Source organism: Rousettus aegyptiacus, unplaced genomic scaffold, assembly GCF_014176215.1.
Source record: "Rousettus aegyptiacus isolate mRouAeg1 unplaced genomic scaffold, mRouAeg1.p scaffold_m13_p_2, whole genome shotgun sequence".
In the NCBI taxonomy this organism is placed as follows: Eukaryota; Metazoa; Chordata; class Mammalia; order Chiroptera; family Pteropodidae; genus Rousettus; species Rousettus aegyptiacus.
The window spans coordinates 156,633,211-156,656,063 of NW_023416295.1; the positions used below are offsets into that span (position 1 = coordinate 156,633,211).

General features: G+C 39.7%; 1 protein-coding gene across 1 annotated transcript; it reads left to right on the top strand.

The window, feature by feature from the left end:
* The first annotated feature begins 1,741 nt into the window (after positions 1–1,741).
* Positions 1,742–2,216, top strand: LOC107519769 (60S ribosomal protein L36-like). Its single transcript, XM_036237905.1, has one exon. It carries the CDS (start codon positions 1,806–1,808, stop codon positions 2,118–2,120), a length of 315 nt encoding a protein of 104 aa, XP_036093798.1. The 5' UTR covers positions 1,742–1,805; the 3' UTR covers positions 2,121–2,216.
* Positions 2,217–22,853: the final 20,637 nt, after the last annotated feature.

The window sequence follows — 22,853 nt, forward strand, 5'->3', positions numbered from 1 at the left end:
TGAGACCCTACCTCTCCCAATTTGAAGGCCCACTCAAGCCGCCTCCAGTGGCTTTTCCATATAAATGGCCTATCTTGGCTCATGCTGCGGACTTTCCTAAAATCTCTCAAAGGTTTGCAAAACCCATACTAGCCACATCTGGCCTTGGTGTGCCCTGTACCTCTTGCTGAGCAGCCCCAACCTAGCACTAGCAGTAGCCAGCCTCAGTTAGTGGCTTGGCCTCTAGAGGCACATCCAAGGCCAGCATGGGTTGCAGTCATCTGAGGATTGCTTGGTGACTCATGCCAGGTGGTCCTGGGCAGTGTATAGGCTGTGGCTGAACTTGGCCTGTGGTAGTAGCAGAGCCTCTTTCAGGAGGCCCCAGCCTGGACATCCAGTGGCTGGCTTCAGTCTGAGCCAGAGCAAACCTAGGGTCACATCCAAGGACAACATACCCAAAGGGCAGACTGCGCAGACACCAGAGCCCTGCCAAAGTGAATTCTGCTTCCTAGGGCCAGGCCCTATACAACAGCTCTTCACTGGAGTCACCAGCCAGTTCTTGGAACCAATTAACTGAGGGTCAATTCCTCCCATTGATATGCCAATAGCAACCAAGTTCAACTACAGTAGGAGAGCACACACAACCCATACAAGGGACATACCTGGAGCACCTGGCTCAGGTGTGCCCCATGGGACACCTATATAAGGCCACTCTATATAAGGCCACTCTACTAAGACTAGGAGATGTAACAGCTCTACCTAGTACCTAGAAACAAAGACAGGGAGGCAGCCAAAATGAGGAGACAAAGAAACACATCTCAAATGAAAGAACAGTACAAAGCTCCAGAAAAAGAACTCAACAAAATGGAGACAAGCAATTTACCAGATGCAGAGTTCAAAACACTGGTTATAAGGATGCTCAAAGAACTTATGGGAAAAGTAGATGAACTCAGTGAGAACTTTAACAAAGAGATAGAAAACATAAAAAGAACCAGTCAGAAATGAAGAATGAAATAACCAAAATGAAGACTACATTAGAGGGAATCAACAGTAGATGAGCCAGAGGATTGAATCAGCGATTTAGAAGATAAGGTAGAAGAAAACACTCAATCAGAAGAGCCACAAGAAAAAAGGATCTAAAAAGATGAGGATAGTTTAAGGAGCATCTGGGACAACATCAAGCATACCAACATTTGCATCATAGAGATACCAGAAGGAGAAGAGAGAGCAAGGAATTGAAAACCTATTTGAAGAAATGATGATGAAAAATTCCCCTAATCTGCTGAAGGAAATAGACGTACAAGCCCAGGAAACGCAGAGTCGCTAACAAGATGAACCCAAAGAGGTTCATGCCAAGATACATCATAATTAAAATGCCAAAGGTTAAAGACAGAGAGAATCTTAAAAGCAGCAAGAGAAAAGCAGTTAAACCTACAAGGGAGCTCCCATAAGACTGTGAGCTGATTTCTCAACAGACACTTTTCAGGCCAGAAGGAATTGTCATGAAATATTCAAAGTGATGAAAAGCAAAGACCTATAACCAAGATTACTCTACCCAACAAAGGTATCATTTAGGACTCAAGGGCAGATAAAGATCTTCCCAGACAATAAAAGGCAAAAGGAGTTTATCAACACCAAGCCAGTATTACAGAAAATGTTGGAGGGACTTCTTTAAGAAGAAGAGAAAAGAAAAAAATATGAATACTAAAATGGCGATAACTGTGTGTCTATCAACAATTACTTTTGATGTAAATGGATTAAATGCTCCAGTTGAAAGCTAGGGTGGCTGGTCTTTCTGCCATGGCAGCCATTGAGGAGCAGCAGCCATGGCTCTGCGCTACTTGGTGGCCATGGGCCTCAACAAGGGTCACAAGGTGACTGAGAACGTGAGCAAGCCAAGGCACAGTCACCGTGGGCACCTCACCGAGCACATGAAGTCCGTGCGGGACGTGATCCGAGAGGTATGCGGCTTTACCCACTATGAGCAGCATGCCGTGGGGCTGCTCAAGGTCTCTAAGGACAAGTGGGCCCTGAAATTCATCAAGAAAAGGGTGGGGACACACATCCGTGCCAAGAGGAAGCGGGAGGAGCCCGGCAATGTCCTTGCGGTCATGAGGAAGGCAGAAGCCAAGAAGGACTAAGCCCCCTCGCCTCAATAAATACTTGTCAGAAATAAACAAAAAACCCCAGAGTGGCTGAATGGATAAGAAAACAAGACCCTACATATGCTGCCTATAAGAGACTCACTTCAGATCAAAATACACACATAGACAAAAAGAAAAGGGATGGAAAAAGGTGTTTCATGAAAATGGAAACAAACAAAAAATCTGGGGTAGCAATACTTATACCAGACAAAATAGACTTTAAAACAAGGCTATGACAAAAGACAAAAAAGGACTCAGTTATCCCATTTCTGGGTATTTATCCCAAAACACTACTTCAAAGGGACATAAAAATCCCTATATTCATTGCAGTGTTATTTACAATAGCCAAGATATGGAGGCAACCTAGGTATTCATCAATGGATAAATGGATAAAGAAGAGACAGTACATATATACAATGGAATATTACTCAGTTATATAAAAAAAATGAAATCTTGCCATCTGTAACAAAATGGAAGGTAGAAGGTACTACGCTGAATGGAGTCAGACAGAGAAAGACAAATACCATATGATTTCACTTACGTGGGGAATCTAAAGAACAAATTAAACAAACAAAACAGAAACAAACTCAAAGATACAGAGAACATTTTGATGATTTAGATAGGAGTGGGGTTAGGGGGTAGGCGAAAACGGAAATGGGATTAAGAATTACAAATTGGTATTTACAAAATAGTTATGGGAGTGTAAAATATAGCATAAAAGTATAGTTAACAATATTGTAGTAACTATGTAGGGTGTTAGATGGTTACTAGATTTATCATGGTGATCACTTTGTTGGTTATATAAATGTCTAATCACTGTCGCACACCTGAAACTAATATAATATCGCATGCCAACTGTAATTAAAAAAAATCAACTGTATTAGCTCATTTCATCATCACAATGACCCTATGAGGTAGACGTCTCGTTATAATCTCTATTTTACTGATGAGGAGATGGACGCACAGAGATCACCCAATTTGTCTGAGGCCATACAGTTCTTGGTGGCAGAGCTGGGTTCAAAGTGAGGGAGTCACTTCTGAATTACTTAAAGCCACGTGCAGAGAGCCTAGGCAGTGCCCCACACATTGTAAGCGCTCATCAAGGCTCTGCCATGCGGGACCACTGTGACTGTGGGATTAAATGGCCTTTATGCTGCTCTGATGTTCTAAGGCCCTGTGATTTCTGCCGGTTCTTCCAAGCCTGCTTGCACTGTAGCGGGCTGGGTCTGCAGGCTGGGTAGGGGTGGGGAGCTATAGCTTCAGGAGTGGAAATTGGCATGGACAGACTGCCTATCGGAGGGTGCATGCTGGGGTGAAAGATGCCAGAGGAACCTGGGGGGAAATTTGGCTGTCAACTCTCTTGGTTGTACGTCTTCAGAGCTTTCCGCTCACCATGTGAGGATGGCTTGTAGGAGGATGATGGCTCATCTCTTTTGTAGAAGGGGAGCTGGAAGCTCCAAGAGCTTCTCCAAGATGACAGGACATGTTGGGACTGACCACAAACAGATCTCATGGGGGGTGATATGAAAAATATTTAACAACTGTGTGGCACAGACACCAACCAAAAATTCTAGATGCTGCTGTTGACAAGAAGGCTGTCTACACTGGGGATGTTGGCTGAATCCTGGTGGTCGCAGGGTCTGTCCTGGCTGCTTGACTCTGTCTCCTCTACCGCTATGTCACATACAGACATGCGTGTGCAGGAGTGGGTGGAGTTTTTCTTCAGTAAGAATGATGGGTATCGTCTGCGTTCTATTGAGTCGCACCTGAAGCAGCTGTTCTGCCTGTAGCAGTTGTCTTTCCTGGAAAATTCTAGTGGTGGTGGAATTAGTGGTAGGGGGTCATCTCTCCCTCACATCACAATAATTGTCCATCGAGTGCCCTATTAGTGAGGAGTGAGGGCATGGAATCTGGAGAGAAAGTCTGCATTACAATCCCGGATGTTCATCAGCCTGTGACCTTGTGCAAACCTGCTCACGTTTTTAAGCCCCAGTTCTCTCATGGGTAAAGTCTGATAAAACTATAAAACTACCTATACCTCACGGGGTGTTGTGAAGATCAAGTACAATTTTATGGGTGAACATGCTTCATATGTTGAAAAATTCTGTTACATTTAGGTCAGATGGATCTGGTTCGGATACCCATGTGGTAGAACTGCTACTCGTTCCTCACATTCTCCTTCCTTTCTTCCATCGTCAAAGGATTTTAGCTGAGAACATGACTTCCCAGAATAAAGTCCCTATTTCTCAGGCTCCTTTATAGCCAGACAGGCCACATGGCCAAGTTCTGGCCAATGGGATGTTTGCTGTGAGGTGGGTCTAACTCCTGTGCATGTCCTTAAAAGCCAAGGTTCTCCTTCCCCCTACGTCACTCCCTCTTCCTTCCTTCTTCTGGCTGTCCAGATTATGGATATGGTGATAAGCTGCCTGAGACCATACGATCTGGCCAGCCTCAGGTATGGCAGAGCAAAAATAGTTGGTGACGAGTGTCCACCATGAGGAGCTGTGTAGCAGTTTGGACTATTTGTGTACAGAGTCGTACCTGAGGGAGAGATGCTCTCTCTCATTACATCATGGTTATTTGGGTTACCTGTTGTAGCAGTCAAATCTATAGCCTAACCATGTGAAGGTGAACCTGGTGGTGAAGGAAAAGCCGTAAACCAGTTCTCAATAGGCTGGTTGCCAATACATTGCTTTTGCTCGCGAATGGTGGTTGGGGCTGGGAAGATGGGAGGGCAGGGGGCTGTGAGAATACCCTTGAGCAAGCCATCAGCCCTTGCTGGGTCAGTCCAGGAAGACTTGATGGGGGAGGCAGGACTTTAGGGCTATCAACGGCGTGGGTACCCTCTCCTCTTATCCCCTCACCAAGCCTTCCTCTCTTCCTGGTCCCCTTCCTCTCTCCCTTATCATCAGCCAGGCACTGTATCCACTCTCTACCCCTTGGACTACGGTGAGGAAAAAGAAGACACAGTCCTGCCTTCACGGAATGCATGATGTAGGTCTCAGGCCACTTAGGACCACAACCTCAGGTCATCTTTGGCCCTTCTTTTTCTTTCACACCCCATGAGGAATTCATTAGCAAGTCTCGTCAGGTCTACTATCAAACTGTAACCAGAATCCGCCTTCTACTCCTACTATGCTGGTCTAAGCCACAATCACGCTTTGCCTAAACCTTGCCAAGGCAATCCTGAGTCTGCTGGGGTGCCTGCTGTCTGCTTTCAGGCCTGGCCGTTTGTTTGCTTGTCCAGTAGTCTGGGCAGCTTTGGGTTTTTCTTGCTGAATAGTTCTTGCTGGACTCTAGAGGAGGAGTTAAGTATAAACCACTTCCAGATACGGGAACCAGAATCACACAGGGAAAGTGGAGGGGAGCCAGAGGAGCAGTCCTGGGCTTCTCCTGCCAGTTCTACCCACTCCCCTGCCCCGTGAAGAGTGCACACCCAACTCGTTCATTTCCAGCCCCTGTGGGAAGTGAAGTGGATGATCCTGTGTTTTCCAGTGGTTCTTGGCTCTTCTTCAGAGCATTCATTTGTTCATATAGCCGGCATGCCACTAACGAGCTGGGAATACAGAAAATCCTAGTGTGGCAAATTAATATTCAATGTTCATAGATTCCCTGTTCTGTACTCTTCCTCTTCTTATTTTTTTTTCATTTTTTCCCCAGCTTTATTGAAATATAATAGATAATTAGTTGCTCATATTTACATTGTACAATTCAATGAATGTTTTCTTCAATTAGTTGCATACAATGATAAATTAGTTTCAGTTGTACAACATAGTGATTACAGATCTATATAACTCACAAAATGATCACCCCACTAAATCTTGTAACCCTCTTCCCTCTTAATATTTATTACATTATTAACTATTTTCTTTATGCTACACTTTATAGCTCCATATCTATTTTGTAACTATCCTTTTGTACTTCTTAATCCTTTTGCCCCTTTTCACTGTCCTCCCCCAACTTTGATGTGGTCGCAAGAGGGATGAACAAAGCCTTTGTCATCCACACCATTTTTAGGTCCTTCCCCCTCATTTTTAAAAAAATTTTTATTTTTCAATTAGAGTCGACACTCAATATTATTTTATACTAGTTTCAGGTGTACAGTATAGTAGTCAGACATTTATATAATTTACTTAGGGGAAGTTGTGATGTCACTGAATGTAAAATTGGAAAGAGTTACACAGTAGCACACCATTATGTAGTATTTCTATCACACAAATCCATATGTATAACCTCGAGTATAGATAATAGTAAAATGTAAAATAATTAGGAAATGATGATTTTTGAGTATTATCTGGTTTAAATATAATTTATTTAATTATGATATAACTTAATTTTAAATAATGACTTTCATAATTGAGTCACAAAATTCCTGAAAAAGTAATAATCAGCTCTCGTAAGACAGCATGAGATGGTTTCAGCTTATCACTGCCTGAGAGCTTGTCCTTGGCCTCCCTCCAGAGCTATCAAATCAGAATATGAATTTTAACCCTTTTAACAATATCCTCTGGTGATTTGTATATGCATTAAAATTTGAGAAATGTGGTGCTAGAGGTAACCACTATTTGTGATTTTGTTTGTATCTTTTCACAACACAGACACATTTAAATTTTTATGATTTTTTGGCTTTATCTTTAAACAATTTGAAAACATGGACGTTATTTTTTAGAGCAGTTTTAGGTTCACAGCAAAACTGAACAGAGGGTACAGAGGTTTCCCATATACCCTCTGTCCCCACACATGCATAGTCTCTCCTAATATTAACATCCCCCGCTAGAGTGGTACATTTGTTACAACTGATGAACCCACATTGACATGTCATTATTACCTAGAGTCCATAATTTACATGAGGATTCATTTTGACGTTGTAAGTCTTATGGGTTTGGACGAGTTTATAATGACGTGTCTACTGTTATAGCATCATGCGGAGTAGTTTCGCTGCTCTAAATAGATGCATATAATTTTTTGGTTTTGCTTTGGTGTTTAATAAACATAGAATCATTGTAAATGTTTTGCAAGTTTATATTTTCACTTAATAATATGTCTAATAGCTTTTCATGTCAATCTATACAGATCTAGTTGTTTTTAATGTCTCCACAATGTTTTAGGGCATAGATAAATCATGATTTAAAACACATAATTTCTCTGAATAGACACATACTGGTTTCCCTCTTTGTTTCAAGAAACCTCATAATTAAAATTTTTTCGCCTTAACTTTCTCTCAATTTCTTTATCAAAATCTATCTTTTAAAAAATCCTGCAAAGTAATTTGTACTAAAGAGTTAGATGCTGACAATAATAGTTCAAAGTATCTTCCTTCTTCCCCAATTTAAAAAGTTTAAATTCTTTCAATGTTTATTGAGATATCTACACATAATATTCTAAGGAAGCTGATAGGTGATAAGAAAAATTCTGAGATTTTCTAAATTAAATTACAGTGATTGAAGAGTGAGAAGAGTCAGAACTATTATTCTGTTGATGGCTGTGAACAGAAAACTTCTCACATTCCTGTTTTGCCTGTTGGAATTTCAATTAATTTCCAGGTGGCTATTTCTGCATTGCCTAACTCCAGGAGCCTCCAGACTGTGGGCTTTCCGGACTGCTGCCCACAGCCACTCCACTGGAGTGGGCTTTTCATTATGTGGACTCTGCTATCCCAGAACTGGCTCCACTTTACCTTCTTCTACCCCTTTGCCTATAGCTCATGCAAATTCTTTCATATTACCTCTTTCTTCCTTCTTCCCCCTACTTGATGTATAAAAACTGCTTGTAAAGCTCAGGGATGATGAATGTGCTGTCTTTTCTACTTAGCCATGCTGTTGGTAGTTTAGACTCCATGCCCCAAGACTGGTCTTTGGGCTAGCATTTTTGGCTCAATAAAATCTTCCTTAAAAAAATTTCAGTAGTGGAAGTTAAGACTTTTAGTTTAGGAAATATAAAGAAGTTAGATATAGCCCTGACCTTAAAATGCTGACAGCCCAGCAAAAAAAAAAAAAAAAAAAAAAAAAATGCAATCTGTGAACATGCATAGTAATCAGAAAATGAGGCAGAGCATATACTATATGATCTCTTTCTACCCACAGAAGTCTTATGACACCAAATATGTGGGATTTTTTCCCTTCACATCAACCAATTCTCTAAAACTAGCTAACTGTCTTACAATTTAATTTAATTCTGACACTACCTGGAGTTAGCATCAGATCCCACAAGTTAAAGGATTCAGTCCTACAAGATTGCCCTTACTCTAGATGCCAACTGCAAGTCCTAGGGCTCCTTCACTTCTGACTGAGGGGTTATAAATTAGAGGTTCCCATGATCACTTCTTCTGGTTTGAAAATTTGCTAGAATGGCTCACAGAATGCAAGAGGACACATTATTTTTTATAATTATTTATTATATTTCTTACCAGCTTATTATAAAGATTACAACTCAAGAACAGCCAAATACAAGAGATGCATACAGCAAGGTATGGTGAAGTTTCCATGCTCTCTGGGCACACTACCCTCCCACAACTTGATGTGTTCACCAACATGGAAGTTCTCTGAACTCCATAGTTGAGGATTTTTATGGCGGTTCCATTACATAACACAGTCGATTAAATCATCGGTGCTTGTTGTTTAGCTCAATCTCCAGCCCCTCTCCTCTCCTGGAGGTGGGTAGTGAGGGTAGGGTAAGACTGAAAGTTCCAATTCTCTAATCATGTCTTGGTCTTTCCTTAATTAGTCCCCATCCGGAAGTTATGTAGGGGGTCGCAGAAACAACAGTCACTTCATTAGCATACAAAAAGATACTCATCACTGGAGATTCCAAGGGTCTTAGAAGCTCCTGTGTCAGGATCTAAGGACTAAGACCCAATATTGTAACCCAAGATGCTCTTATCCTCCTATAGCTTGGGAAATTAAAATAGTTTTAGGTGCTATATGCCAGGAACTGGGGACAAGACCAAATATTTTTAATTATATTTCTGATTATAGTATCACAACACGTGATTGACACAAGACAGTTATAGGCAGCTTTGGTGCCGTAGGGTACAGAAATTAGGAAAGAAAAACCTGAACAAAGAAACTGGTGGCATTAGAGGTTTTCACCAGCAAGTGGGGAGGTGTCCACTTGTCCAGGGCCATCAAACTGCTCCATTAGACAAATACTGTCAGCCTTAGGCTCATGGCTGGGGGAGGCTGGGATGGGATGAGAGGAGAGGAGCGCTCCAGAGGCCAGAGAGTATTTTACCAGGTGCAGTGGCAGATGCAAGCATATTGATAATGTTCCAATTCTTGGATGAGGCACTGTGTTCACAGACGTTCATTTTAGTATGTTTCATATCATGTATTTTACATTTACTATTTTATACATAAAATTTTAAAAGAAAAAAGCTTCCCTCTAAGAGAATAGCTACTACTTTCCTAAAGAACAGATAAGGCCTTTGTTACAGGAGGTGAAAGACTTAAGTTTCTGAGGTAAAAATTTCCAACCCATCCTAAAGTGAGATTCTCCATCTTCTGGTCCTTTTTTCTCCAGGTCTAGTTTCTGGCTCCTTTATTTCCAGAAACTGCTGATCCTCAAAGATGGCAGACATTCCAGTTGGTTCCTGCCCCAGGCTCAGCTGGACCGGAAAGGCTCTGGCTTGTCCCTGTCCCTCTGCTCTGGCAGGAATCCGGTGGTGATCATTCCAGGGATGCATTCCAGAGCTGGCTGCAGCCCCAAGCCTCCCTGGATGGCCTTGATGCTGCTACACACTGTTCCTCATGTCTGCCTTCTTGTCTCCTCACACATCGCTATTTGGTCCATGAACCCTGAGTCTCCACCAATAAGCTGTGTGGCTCCGGGCAGGCTACTGACCTTCTCTACTTCCTAGGGTACAGAATGTTCTGCTACCCCCTGGCTTGATTCACCTTCACATCTTGCCAGCCCAGGCTTCCAGCCCAATCTAGCAGCCCATGTAGAATTTGGCTGGCAGTTTTTACTTCAGAAACTTACGTCTTTCACCTCCTGTAACAAAGGCCTTATCTGTTCCTTAGGAAAGTGATGGCTATTCTCTCGGAGGGAAATTATTTTTCTTTAAAAATTTTATGTATAAAATACTGAATGTGAAATGCATGTCATGAAACATACTAAAATGAACGTCTGTGAATACACTGCCTCATCCAAGAATTAGAACATCATCAATACAGTTGCATCTGACTATGTACCCCTTCCTTGTCCCATATCCCGGCTTCCCCTCAAGAGGTAGCCACTATCCTGAATTTTGAGTTAATGATTTTCTTGTTTTTAAAAGAGTAGCTTTATCACATATGTGTATATCCACAAACTTTACTTTTGCTTGTTTTTGAGCCTTATGAAAATAGTGTCCTATTTTATGTAGATTTAAAAAAAATTTTTTTTTACTATTACAAATAAAATTCTATGACCGTTCTCATACACATTTCCTGGTGCCCTTGTACCAGAGTTTCTCCTAGGGCGGAGTGGAATTGGTGTATTGTGGGGCATGTGAATGTTTAAGTTCACAAGATAATTCAAAATGGTGTTCAAAGTGATTGTGCCACCAGCAGTGATCCCAGCAGGATATGAGTTCACATTTATCTACATTCTAACAACTATGTACTGGAAACCGGGTTAAATTTTTGCCGAACTACTTAATGTAAACTGATATTTTATTGTGGGCTTAGTTCATTTTCTTGATTATTAATGAGGTTGAGCATCTTTCCATATGTTTATTAATGAGTTGGGTTTTCTTTTTTCTGAAACACCTATTTTTATATTTGGCTCATTTTTCAATTGGGTTGTTTATCTTATTCTTAATGATTTGTATAAGGTCGTTATACATTCCAGATACTAGTTCTGTGTTGGTTATATTTTTTACATATTTCTTCTCCAAGTTTATGTCTTATTTTTTGACAAATAAAAATTTAAAATTTTAATGTAGCTAAGTACATCATCTCATGATCAGTATTTTTACTTCTTTAATAAATCTGTTCTGAGGTCACAAGGATATTTTCTTCTAAAAATTTTAAAGTTTTGCCTTTAATAGTTAATCTCCTAATCCATTGGGAATTGATTTTGAGTATGGTATAAGGTAGGGATCCAGTTTTATTTTCTCCATCATATGAATAACTGATTTTCCAGCATCATTCATTGAACAAACCAATGTTCTCCAATTGATCTGCAATGTTATCTTAGTCGTTTTTTAAAATTTCTGTATATCTGTGGGTCTGTTTCTTGGCTCTTTATTCAGGTCCATTAATCAACTTGTCTATACCCGCACCAATACCATTCAGTATAAATCTATAGTTTTATAATAAGTCTCAATATCTTGTAGAGTAAGTCCTTCCATTCTATTTTTTTCTTGAGGGGTGTATTGGCTATTTTTGGCCTATTGCACTTATCTATCTATCTATCTATCTATCTATCTATCTATCTATCTATCATCTGTCTATTATCTGTCTATCATCTGTCATCTATCTATCTTTATTAGAATCAGCTTGAATCAGGTTGTTGAGATCCTCAAAAATATTGCTGAGATTTTGATTGGCATTGTTTTGGGTCTTTATCTCAAATAGGGAGTCGTAACATATATTGAAAGGACTTAATATCTAAAATATATAAAGAACTCATACAAGTCAATGGCAAAAAACAAAAAAAAAATTGAATTAAAAAATAACCAGAAGAAACAAATAGACATTTTTCTAAAAAGATATATGAATAGCCAATAGGTATGTGAAAAGATGCTCAGCATCACTGATCACCCAGGAGATGCAAATCAAAATTACAGTGAGACATCACCTCATAGCTGTTAGAATGGCTATTATAAAAAAGACAAGAAAAAAGTGTTTGTGAGGATGTGGAGAACAATGCATGGTTGGTGGGAATGTAAATAGGTGTAGGCTCCTATTTTTATTCTTTAGTTTGTTAGGGTGTGGTGCATTATAATGATAGATTTTCTAAGGTTAGTTCCTTAATTTCTGGAATACATAAAACTTTGTTATAATGTATTATCTTTTTTATGTACTGTTGGATTCAGTTATCTTATTTTGTTTAGCACTTTTTCTTTGACCCATCACACACACACACACACACACACACACACACACACACACACACACAGAGTCATGTCCACACATCTGACTACTTGTGGGAAAGCAAGGGCCAGAGAAATTTAGTCAGCTTCTCAAGGTGGAGGTTAAAGTAGGTGGGAACTCTGACCTCCAGGACCTTGACTCTGTGGTTTCTATCTGGGTTAGGATCCTCAGGATGAGAAAACCCAATAAGGAAAGTCTTCCCTATGAATAAGCCCTGTGTTTGAACCTTTCTTCCCCTTCCTTTAAGCCAACCTGTGCCCCACTAGATGATGTCATGTCGATGTCCATATATATTGTATCCATATAATTACAGCAACTAATTATTAGTGGTAGGCAGGGGGTACCTCTATGTCCAGCAGTACTGGCAGATAGCTCTGAGTCCAGAGAACAGCCACTGAGAACAGGAATTGGGTTTCAGAGCAAGGGGCACAAGATGTGCCCGTAGATGCTACTCGGTCTAGATCACTGCTTGGGAGACTTGAATTATTAATAAAAATTCTAGGAAGCTAAGTAGCTTTTCAAGAATCTTTATTCCATTAAGGGAGCATAAATTCCAAGTGTACTTCCAAGCACCATTATTTTTTCATTTTGAAAATTTATATTGATGTATAATATTCACAGAGAAAGTACACAGATCAGAAACACACAGTTCAATACTTTCCCACAAACTAAACACACCCTCTCGTCACCAGCACCTGGCTGAGAAATAGAACATTACCAGCACCCCAGAAGCTCCCTTCATGCTCCCACCTAGTCACTACCCACCTGCCTCAAGGGAAAACATCCTCCTGACTTCTAACAGCACAGATTAGTTCTGCCAATTGTATTGTGTGTAAGTGGAATATCCAGTAAGTACTTTCTTGAGTCTTGTTTCTCAGTATTACATTTGTGAAATACATCCATGTTGTTGTGTGTGGTTGTAGTTCATTTTCATGGCTCTATAATAATCTATCATGTGAACGTACCACAGTAAATATATCCGGCCTACTGTTGATGGATATTTGGGAAGTTTCCAGTTTGGGGCTGTTACAAATAGAAGTCTTGCTAAGTTTGGTTCATTGTAAAGAGGAATTAAAAAGTAAATCAGGCTGTTTTATACTGTGCTCTTTCAGCATTTTTTTCCCCCAAAAAACAATTTTACAGGGAAGCAAGAATCTAACTGAGCCAAGAAAAAGTCTATGTGTTCCTTAGAATTCACAGTCCACCTCTTCTTCCTCTTTCTCTCATCTGCAACTTTACTTTGTAAGCTGAATTCTCAATAACTTTCTGTGTCTCATTCTTTCCTCTCCCACTTTTTGTGACATTAAAAAAGTAAAAATCATTTTAAAGATATTAAGTACTATTCGAGCGCATTGTGGAAAAATTGGAAAATACAGAGATGCTGAAATAAGAAAATGACAACCTCCTGCCATCTACAGATAACAGTGCAAATATACTAGCACGTTCTTTCCAGTGTTTCCTTCTAGATATATGTTACATAGTTGAGATTGCATTGTATATGCGTATCCATATCTCCTTTCACTTAAGATTATATCATAAGTATTTCCCCGTGTCATTTGTAACTATTCTTCAACATTGTTTTTCCTGGCTACGTGATAATCCATCCCACGTGTATGCCAGAAATGATCTGACTAATCAACGAAACTGGGACATTTAGGATGCTTGCATTTTCATTTCGACAATTAGAAACAATGCCACAGCGATTATCTTGGGTGTAGACCTTCGTCCTCATTGTGGATAATTTCCTTAAGTTAGTTCCTAGAAGTGGAATTTATTGGATTGAAAGTTACGAACTCTTTAAAGGAGTCTAGTACATCCCATGTTGCCAAGTTGCCTTACAGAAAGGTGCCATTTTTATGCTCCCACCAGTTTTAAGCACTAAGAACGTGAGAGAACACATTTCCTTGCATGTTCATGCACACTGAATATTGTTTGCTATGGAGTGTCTTCTTCATATTGTTCATATTTTAAAGTTTGTCTTCTGATTTTTTTTTTTACCTGTGAGTTATTTGGAAGTGTTTTAAAATTTTAAAATATAGGAGGATTTTTAAAAAATCTTTAAAGTAGACTTTTCAATTCAATTGTATCGTGGTCAGAGAATATGGTATGTATGTTACCTAGTCTTTGAAGTGTGCTAAGAATTGTGCATAATCAATTTTGTAAATGTTAAGGTGACTAATATTCCCAGTTTGTTTGGGACTGAGGGATTTCCTGGAATGAAAGACTTTCAGTGTTAAAATCAGGACAGTCTTGGGCAAACTGGGCTGGGTTGGTTACCTTCCATGTACCTAAAAATAATGTGGATTCTCTAATTACTGGCAGAGTCTTAATAGAGCCGTTAGATCAGGCTTATTTGTTGTTTTTAAAAAAACACTTTTTAGTTAAATTTTTATTTTTAGAAAATTATAGATTTGCATGCAAATGTAAGAAATAATATATAGAGAGCCATCGTATCCTTAACAGTTTCAGAATATCACTACCAGGAAATTAATGTTGATACAGATCACCCATTTAAGGCAGACTTACCAGTTTTTCTTGTACACATTTGTGTGTGTGTGTGTGTGTGTGTGTGTGTATTTAGTTCTGTGCAGTTTTACCACAAGTGTAGTTTTGTATATCCATCACCAACAAAGATCCCTCCTGTTACCCATTTGTAACCACAAACCCTCCCTTGTGTCCCTGCTTCCCCTCTCCTGTGTCCCCAACCCTTGGCAACCACTAATCTGTTCTTCATTTCCATACTTTTGTCATTTTAAGAGTGTTGCGTAAATAAAACTGTACAGTATGTAACCTTTTGGGGTTAGTTTTTTTTTTTTTTTTTCCTACTCAAGGTAATCCTGTGGATATCTATGTATGTTTGGGGATAAGTAGTTTTTTTTTTTTTTTTATTGCTGAGCAATATTTCATATATGAATGAACTACAGTTTAACTATTCACCCAATGAGAGCCATCTGGGTTGTTTCTAGGTTTTGACATACAGGATTTAGTGTGGACCGAAGTTTCCATTTGTCTGGCATAAATGCCTAAGAGTGCAATTGCTCGGTTTAACAGTTGTTTCAAAAAATCTCTATTTTGCCAATTTTATTTGTTTGCCTATGGATACTTGAGAAAGACTTTGAAGTCAATTTATTGATTTATGAAGCTATTTTATAAGATGCATACAAATTTAGAATTATTGTAACTTTCTGTCTATAAAATTAGGACCCCAGGGATAGTGGTTCTGGGTTTTGGAATCCTACTGTGCTACGAGGACCAGAAATTCCATAAGACATAGTGATTTGAACTTCTCTAACTCTATGGAAATAATAATGTGGTGTCGTAGTTACTGAGAATGTGATATCACTCTGAAGTTGTGCCATTCTTTTGACATTGTACTGTAGCCATGTCACTATCACGATGATGACTGTGAAAGAAGAAATAAGCTTACTATTTCACCACAAGATGTCTAGGTTCTCAGAAGACAGGAAGTAGAGGAACACGGCTTCCATTCAGCCAAGGTGCTGGCAGTATATACTGGGAGCTGCTAGCTTGAACTGAGAAATCTGGCATGTTTGCTTGGAGTGAGCATCCAAGAAAGTTCTCTTTCCTGTGGAGTTTACATAGGAGAAAAGATGCTACAAAGATAAAATGGAAAAGGCAAAGATGAGCCTTGGAGGAATCTTTCGTCTCCTGAGGTTGTTTTGCATTTGTATTAGTTATACTCTGGAGAACTTACTCCGTAGGCAGGCAGAGGTCAGCTCATCCATCCCCTGCCTCTGGGCAGCATTGATCCAAGTGCCTTCAACAGTTGCACCTTCCTACATGTGTTTAGTCTCTGCATCAGTTTATCTTTCAAGCCCAGTTCCAGAGGCCCTTACACCTTGGCCCTCAGAGATCCTTTTTCTTGAGCCTAATTTAGCAAAGTTGCCTTGGGATACTTGGGCCATGTTGCATATGGTCTCTCTCTGTATTAGTTTCTTATAGCTGCTGCAACAAATTGCCACAAACTTAGTGGCTTAAAACAATGTAGATTTATTGTCTTACAGTTCTGGAGGTCAGAAGTCTGAAATAGGCTATAATCATGATTGTCAGCAGAGCTGCGTTTGTTCTATAGATTCTAGGGGGAGAATCTGTTCCTTGCCTTTTCTGGTTTCTAGAGGCTGCCCACATAAATTCCTCGGCTTCTGGCCCCTTACTCTCCAACCTCTGCTTCTATGATCACATCTCCTGACTCTGACTCTCCTGCCTCCTCTTATGAGTAGCGTTGTAACTACATTGGGCACCCAGATAACCCAGGATAATATCTTCATATCCATGTCTTTAACTTGGTCACATCTACAAAGTCTCCTTTGCCATTTAAAATGACATTCACAGGATTTGGAGAATAGAAAGAGGACATCTTTGGACTGCTAGGTGATTGGCCATGTCTGCTCTTCTTTTCTCGAGCCTCATGGCCCTCTTCGGGCCCTCAGTGTGCCTCTTCTGGAAGGGTCTGTCACACCTGACTGGTCTCCCTTTATCCATCTGGGCCCTCCACAATCCAGGTCCACTGCAGCCAGAGTGTCTCACAGTCTGCCGGATAAACACAAACCCCTCACCCTAGCTCAAGATCCTTGATGAATTCTCTTACCACTCTCTCTTGCTTTATCTCCTACTAGTCTGCTTTATATGCTTTAACTACTGGCCTATTTAACCTTTTATTTATTTTAATATGTCCAGAACTTTCCTGCTTCTAGACTTTTACTTCTTTCTTTGCATCTGAAATACACTTTGCTTTCATTTTCACCTGTCAAAACCCTATTTGGCCTTAAAATGTGAATGTCTTTTGACCTGGAAATTCCACATGTAGGGTTTTCATACTATTGAAATAATCCTGAGGGTTGTACATAGATACAATTTCAAAGATGTTTATTGCAGCATTGTTAATAAAAAAAATAAAGTAGGACCAACATAAATAAACATCCAACAATATGGAACTGATTACATAAAGTGTGGAATATCCTCAGTCATAAGAAGAGATGAAATACTGCCGTTTGCAATAACATGGACGACCTTGAAATAATCATATTAAGTGAAATAAGCCAGACATAAAAATCACATGCTATCACTTATTTGTGGGATATAAACCTAAAAGCAACAAATGAACAGGACAAACAAACAGAGACTCATGAACAAGGACAATGAACTAGTGGTTACCAGAGAGGAGGGGGAGGGGGGAAAATAAATGTAAAAAATTTTTGTGGTTAAAAAAAATTTTAAAAGTCTATTAAAAAAATAAAGTGTGGAATATCATAAAGTGAAATATTACACAGTAAACAAAAGCAAAAATATAAACGTCGTAATGAATTAAAAGATATTTATGATATATTCAAAAGCAAAATAGCAGATTACAAAACCCTCTGTATGGGATGATTTTATTTAAAAATTATATTACACATACATTTTTTAAAAAAGAAAAGTAACATGCTCAACCATTCTTAGTTGTTTTCTGGGTAGTAGGATTATGGGTGATTTAGTTTTCTTATTTTTACTTGTCTGCACTTTTTTTTTTCTACAAGGACCAATGTTACTTTTATAATAACTAAAACGTATTTATAATTATTCGAAAATTATTCTACTCATCCTAGTTGGACCGGCTCAAATTCCACTCCTTCCTGGAGTCTTCTCTAGTCGTCAACCTGGATGAAGGTGAGCGTTGCCTCTATTGACCCTCCCATGCTGTTTGCAAGTTCTTAGCACACCTTCTTTTTAAAAAAAATTTATTTAAGAAATTGCTTTAGAGCAATCTCTGTGTGTAGAGCTGCATCTCCACGGTACAAGGGTGTAGGGTGCTCTCTGCCTCAGGGGCACTCATACATCCTGAATACACCACAACTCAGGGGCACTCATACATCCTGAATACATCACAAGCCAGCGTGTGACGCAGGGTAACTGCAGGCTCAGAGATTCGAAGGGCCACTTTTGATAAGGTTCCTGGCCCTGCGTCTGGAGGTGAGGTATAGTCTGGGAAGTCAGGCTGCTCTTAAAATTCCATTTCTGTTCTCATGGAACTGGTGATCTGATTAGGGCAATAAGGCGTCAGCACATCATATGTCTATTAAAAATACAAAAATTGCTAAACGATATCTTGTGAATCCTTGCCAAATGAATATTCGAGGTCACAGGAGGGAGAGGTCATCACAGGTTATGCAGAGGAGACGTGCTCTGGGCTGTTGAAGCGCCAGGCCAATGCAATTAGGCCCCAGATTGTATATATAAATGTCGCTCAGCCACTCACATAGCTCAGGGCCATTGGCTAATGTTTATGGCTTTCATTTCATACAGCTTTTCTATATAAAGAAGGTTATATAATCTCAGGAAGGCCGACAACCTCAGTGGAAATATTCACTTAGAAAACGCTCCCTGGGTAATTTTCGAATTTACTAATCTATCAATTGCATTTCATATATAAAATATCTATTAAAATCACTAGGCTTAAACTGTCAAATGGAAAACTTGATGGCTTGGCCTCTGGTGTGGGCTCTCCCTAAGAAAATGGTCTTTGTGGTGACAGCATGATTCTAGGTGTGCTCAGTGGAGAGCGAGGCTGGAGAGCTGGTCGCTCTGCAGCCGGTGCCTGCAGCTCTACATTGCTCCGACTGCGGCAGCCGTAGCCTCCACTGTCTTGTCGGTTTCTGCAGCATTCTTAGCCAGTCAGGATCCCAGCTGTATTCACTGTGTTCTCCTGTATTTAGATAAAATAGTCTTAATATTCCAGTCAAGGTGTTATACTGTGCTAAAATAGACATACAAATGTTATTTAGAAATAGGCATTACTGGTGTGTCATACCAGTAATGCCGAATGGATGCATGACCCTGGTCTGATGTCACGATCTGCTAGCAGAGAAATCCTGTGACGTGCCCTGTGCAATTTTCCCTGACCACAGTGGTGAGTGCTTTTTTAAAAAAACCTCTGTACTGATGAATCGGAGAGCAGCTGACAGCTTCCTCAGGTAGCGAGCAATTCTTTCTGTGCAGTTTTGCAGTGGAGCAATATTTTCATACTATATGCTCATAAACACTGCAGGGAATTCAACAAGCATTTTTGGAGTACTTATTTTGTGCCATACTCCATGCCAAACACTTTGGAAGGTACAGAGATAGGTAATGCATGGTCCTTGTTCCAAGAGCAAAGACTAGAGGAGGTAAGACTTAAATGGGAAAATGCATGGCAAGGATAAGTTTCGCAAGAGATATCTAGGCAGGTTCAAAGTCACGGAAGTGGTTTCTAGTCAGGAAAGCTGGGATGAAGGAGGGAGGAAGGGATAAAAGGCTTCTGAAAGAGTTACAGGTGTAGTGGAAAAAACATGGTCTTGCATCAGGCAGAAGGGAGTTCAGATGCTCGTAATGGCGCGATCCTATGCAAGTCACTAAGTCTGTCTGAGTCTTGGCATCCTCTTCTGTAAGATGAGCAGTTGTTAGGGGGTGTGGTGGGTTAAATGGTGCTCCTCCAAAGATATGTCCACATTCTAACTCTCAGAATCTTTGAATATGACCTTTTTTCTTTTGAAAAAGGGTCTTTGCAGATATAATGAAGTCAAAGATCTCAAGACGTGATCATCCTAGATTACTTATATGGGCTCTAAACTCAATGACAAGAGTCTTTATAAGAGCCACACAGAGGGAGACTCATAGAGAGAAGAGGAGAAGACCAAGCAAAGACAGAGGAAGAAACTGATGCAGCCACAAGCTAAGGAATATCTAGAACCAACAAAAGCTGGAAAAGGCAAGGAAGCCGTCTCTCTTAGAGCCATTGGAAGGAGCATGTCCCTGCTGACATCTTGATTTCAGATTCGTACAGAACAATGAAAGGACACATTTTTATTATTTTAAGCCACCCTGTTTGTGGTAATTTGTTACAGAAGCCCCAGGAAACTAATGCAGGAGGATTAAGAATGTATACAAGGCACCGATCAGAGTGCCTGGCACTCACTTGAGAGGTGTTCACCAAATGACCAACTCTTTCTCTACAGGATGAAGGGAGGTCATGGAAGGGTGAATAGCAGAGAGGAAGAGTGGGAGAGAGGGAAGGCATTGCAAATAGGGGAACCAAGCGAGCTGAGCTCAGGAGGTATTGGGGAGCGATGCCAGTGATTGAAGGGGAGACAGTCTAAGGTGTGTGGTGGTGTCATGGTCAGCATGAGCCCAGCAGGGTCCCAGCAAGCAGTTAAATGCACTGACTGTTGAGAGTGAGGCCTAAGAAGAAGGAGGCCCACAGAAATGGAGGAGGTAGAGGGCCTTGGCTCATCCTGCCACAGAGGTCATATCGGCAGGGCCTGGAAGTTGCTAAACTTCAAAGGAATTATGTGGGTTTGGGAAAGAGGAAATGGTTGTGGACCAAAGATGTGAGATCTCTGACTTTGTTTTCTGAGCATTTTGTAGCCCCCTGGATTCTTGTGTCACATTGCCTATGAATAAAGTTGGATTTCATTTGATTTAAAGAAAATCAAATGAAGCGACGTATTTTGAAAATGCAAGGTTGTGGACTAAGATTCGTATTTTCTACAATGGATTTGAAGATGAATGTTTAAAATGTTTGTAATATCTTTGGACATCTACCTACCTGAGAAACTGGTAACAGTATTGCCTGAGAAAGAAAACTAGGGGGCTAACAGGGTGACAAACAGGGTCTCAGTTTGCTGAGAACTGTCCCAGTTTTAGAAATGAAAATCCCATGTACCTCAAAGTCCCTCAGTTCAGGGCAAGCCAGGACAGTTGGTTATTCACCTGAATGGAAGGGAGATTTGAATTTTTGGTGCGTATCTTTTCGTATATTTTGTGTTTTGTACCTTAACTTTAAACCTGTGTTACCCGGCCCCCATCCCCTTGCCCCAAAAGAACATTAAACAATTCCCCCAATTCCTGTATGTAAAAAACCCCAGCATAAATAAAAATTAAAGGCAAGCAAAGAGCTGAGAAAAAAGAATACTATGCTTCATCTATAAAAAGCTTTACAAATCAATAGACAAATATAAATACCATCACATTGGGTGTTAGGTCCTCAATATGTAAATTTTTGGGGGACGCAGTCAATAATAACAATAATAAAATGCTATAAAGGATAAATTCATATAATTCTTGGCCCTGCCAAGAATGTATGAAAGTCTTAATCTTTGTGCCTTTTGACCCAGTCATTTCTTGTACATGTAGGAATTTGTCTTAAGGCAATAAGCCCTGTGTGTGAAGATGAGTGTGCAAGGATGCTTGCTAGTCACTCTGCTTATAAGGGCAAACCCGACACATCAGGTCACTGGCTTCAGGGCTGTATCTTTTATTTTTTAATTTTTAATTTTTTATTAAAAATTTTTTTTTTTTTTTTAGGTGTTGACTCTTGGTTGACCTCACAGATTGCAAGGACTTTGTCGGTTTACAATCCCTTACTTTTATCTTTATTTTTTATGCCTGCAGCACCTGGTCTTCCTTGGTGGTCTCCCATCCAAGTACTAACCAGGCCCAACCCTGCTTAGCTTCTGAGATCAGATGGGAGGGTTGTATCTTTTAAATGAAAATTTCAATCATACAGAAAATCAGAGAGGATAACATAACAATATCCATGTTCCAGCCAACTTGGTCCCATCTTAACATGTTTTCATACTTGCCTCCTATTTTTAAAATTATTAAATAGAATATACACAGAGAGGAACAGTGAATCCCTTCTCTCTTCCTCCTTAGAGGTAGCCACTACCCTGAATTTAGTGGTTTTCACACCATGCATATTTACCTTTCCTGCAATTAAACATATTTAAAAGCAATAATAAACAATTTTATTTTACATGGTATTTAACTTTACATAAATGCTATCCCCAGATACATGCTTTTACGTTTTGCTCACCATTATTTTTGGTATTTATTCATGCGGGTGCGTGTAGCTTAGACGCCTTTTTAACTGCTATTTGTATTTCATAGGATGAATATACCACAATTTATTTTTTCATGTGGTTGAAGTATATTTAGGTTGTTTACACATTTTTGTGAACTACCTTAGCTGCTGCAGTGAACATTCTGTGCAAGTTGCTTTGTGCATGTGAATGAAAGTTTCTCCAGGGGATATGCCTAGCAGTGCAATTGCTGGGCCATGGGAAAGAGCATCTTTAAGTTTAATAGCTAGTTCCACATTTTTCTCCAAAGTGATATACCACTTGTCATAACAACAGCGAATAGTTCTGGTAACCCCACATCCTTGCCAATCTGATGGGAAGATATCTAATTATGGTTTTATTTTGGATTTCCCTGGTGACTAGTGGGCTTGAATGGTTTTTCATATGTTTACTAGCCAATTGGGGTTCTTCCTTTTCTGTGAATTGCCTTTCCATGTCACTTATCTCTTGCCACTGGATTGTTTGTCCACTTAAAAATTCTTTTAATTGAAATATAATTGACATATAATGTTATTTTAATTTCAGATGTACAGCATAATAATTTGGTATTTGTTTATATTGTGAAATGATCACCACAATAAGTTTGATTAACATTCATAACCACACATAGTTATAAATTTTTTTCCTTGTTATGAGAACTTTTAAGATTTACTTTCAGCAACTTTTAAAGATACAATACAATATTATTAGCTATAGTCACCATGCTGTAGATTACATCTACAACTTATTGATTTTTTAACTGGATGTTTATACCTTTC

What these genes read in the sequence shown, in the direction of transcription:
- LOC107519769 (XM_036237905.1), top strand. Translation starts at nt 1,806, where the DNA reads ATGGCTCTGCGCTACTTGGTGGCCATGGGCCTCAACAAGGGTCACAAG.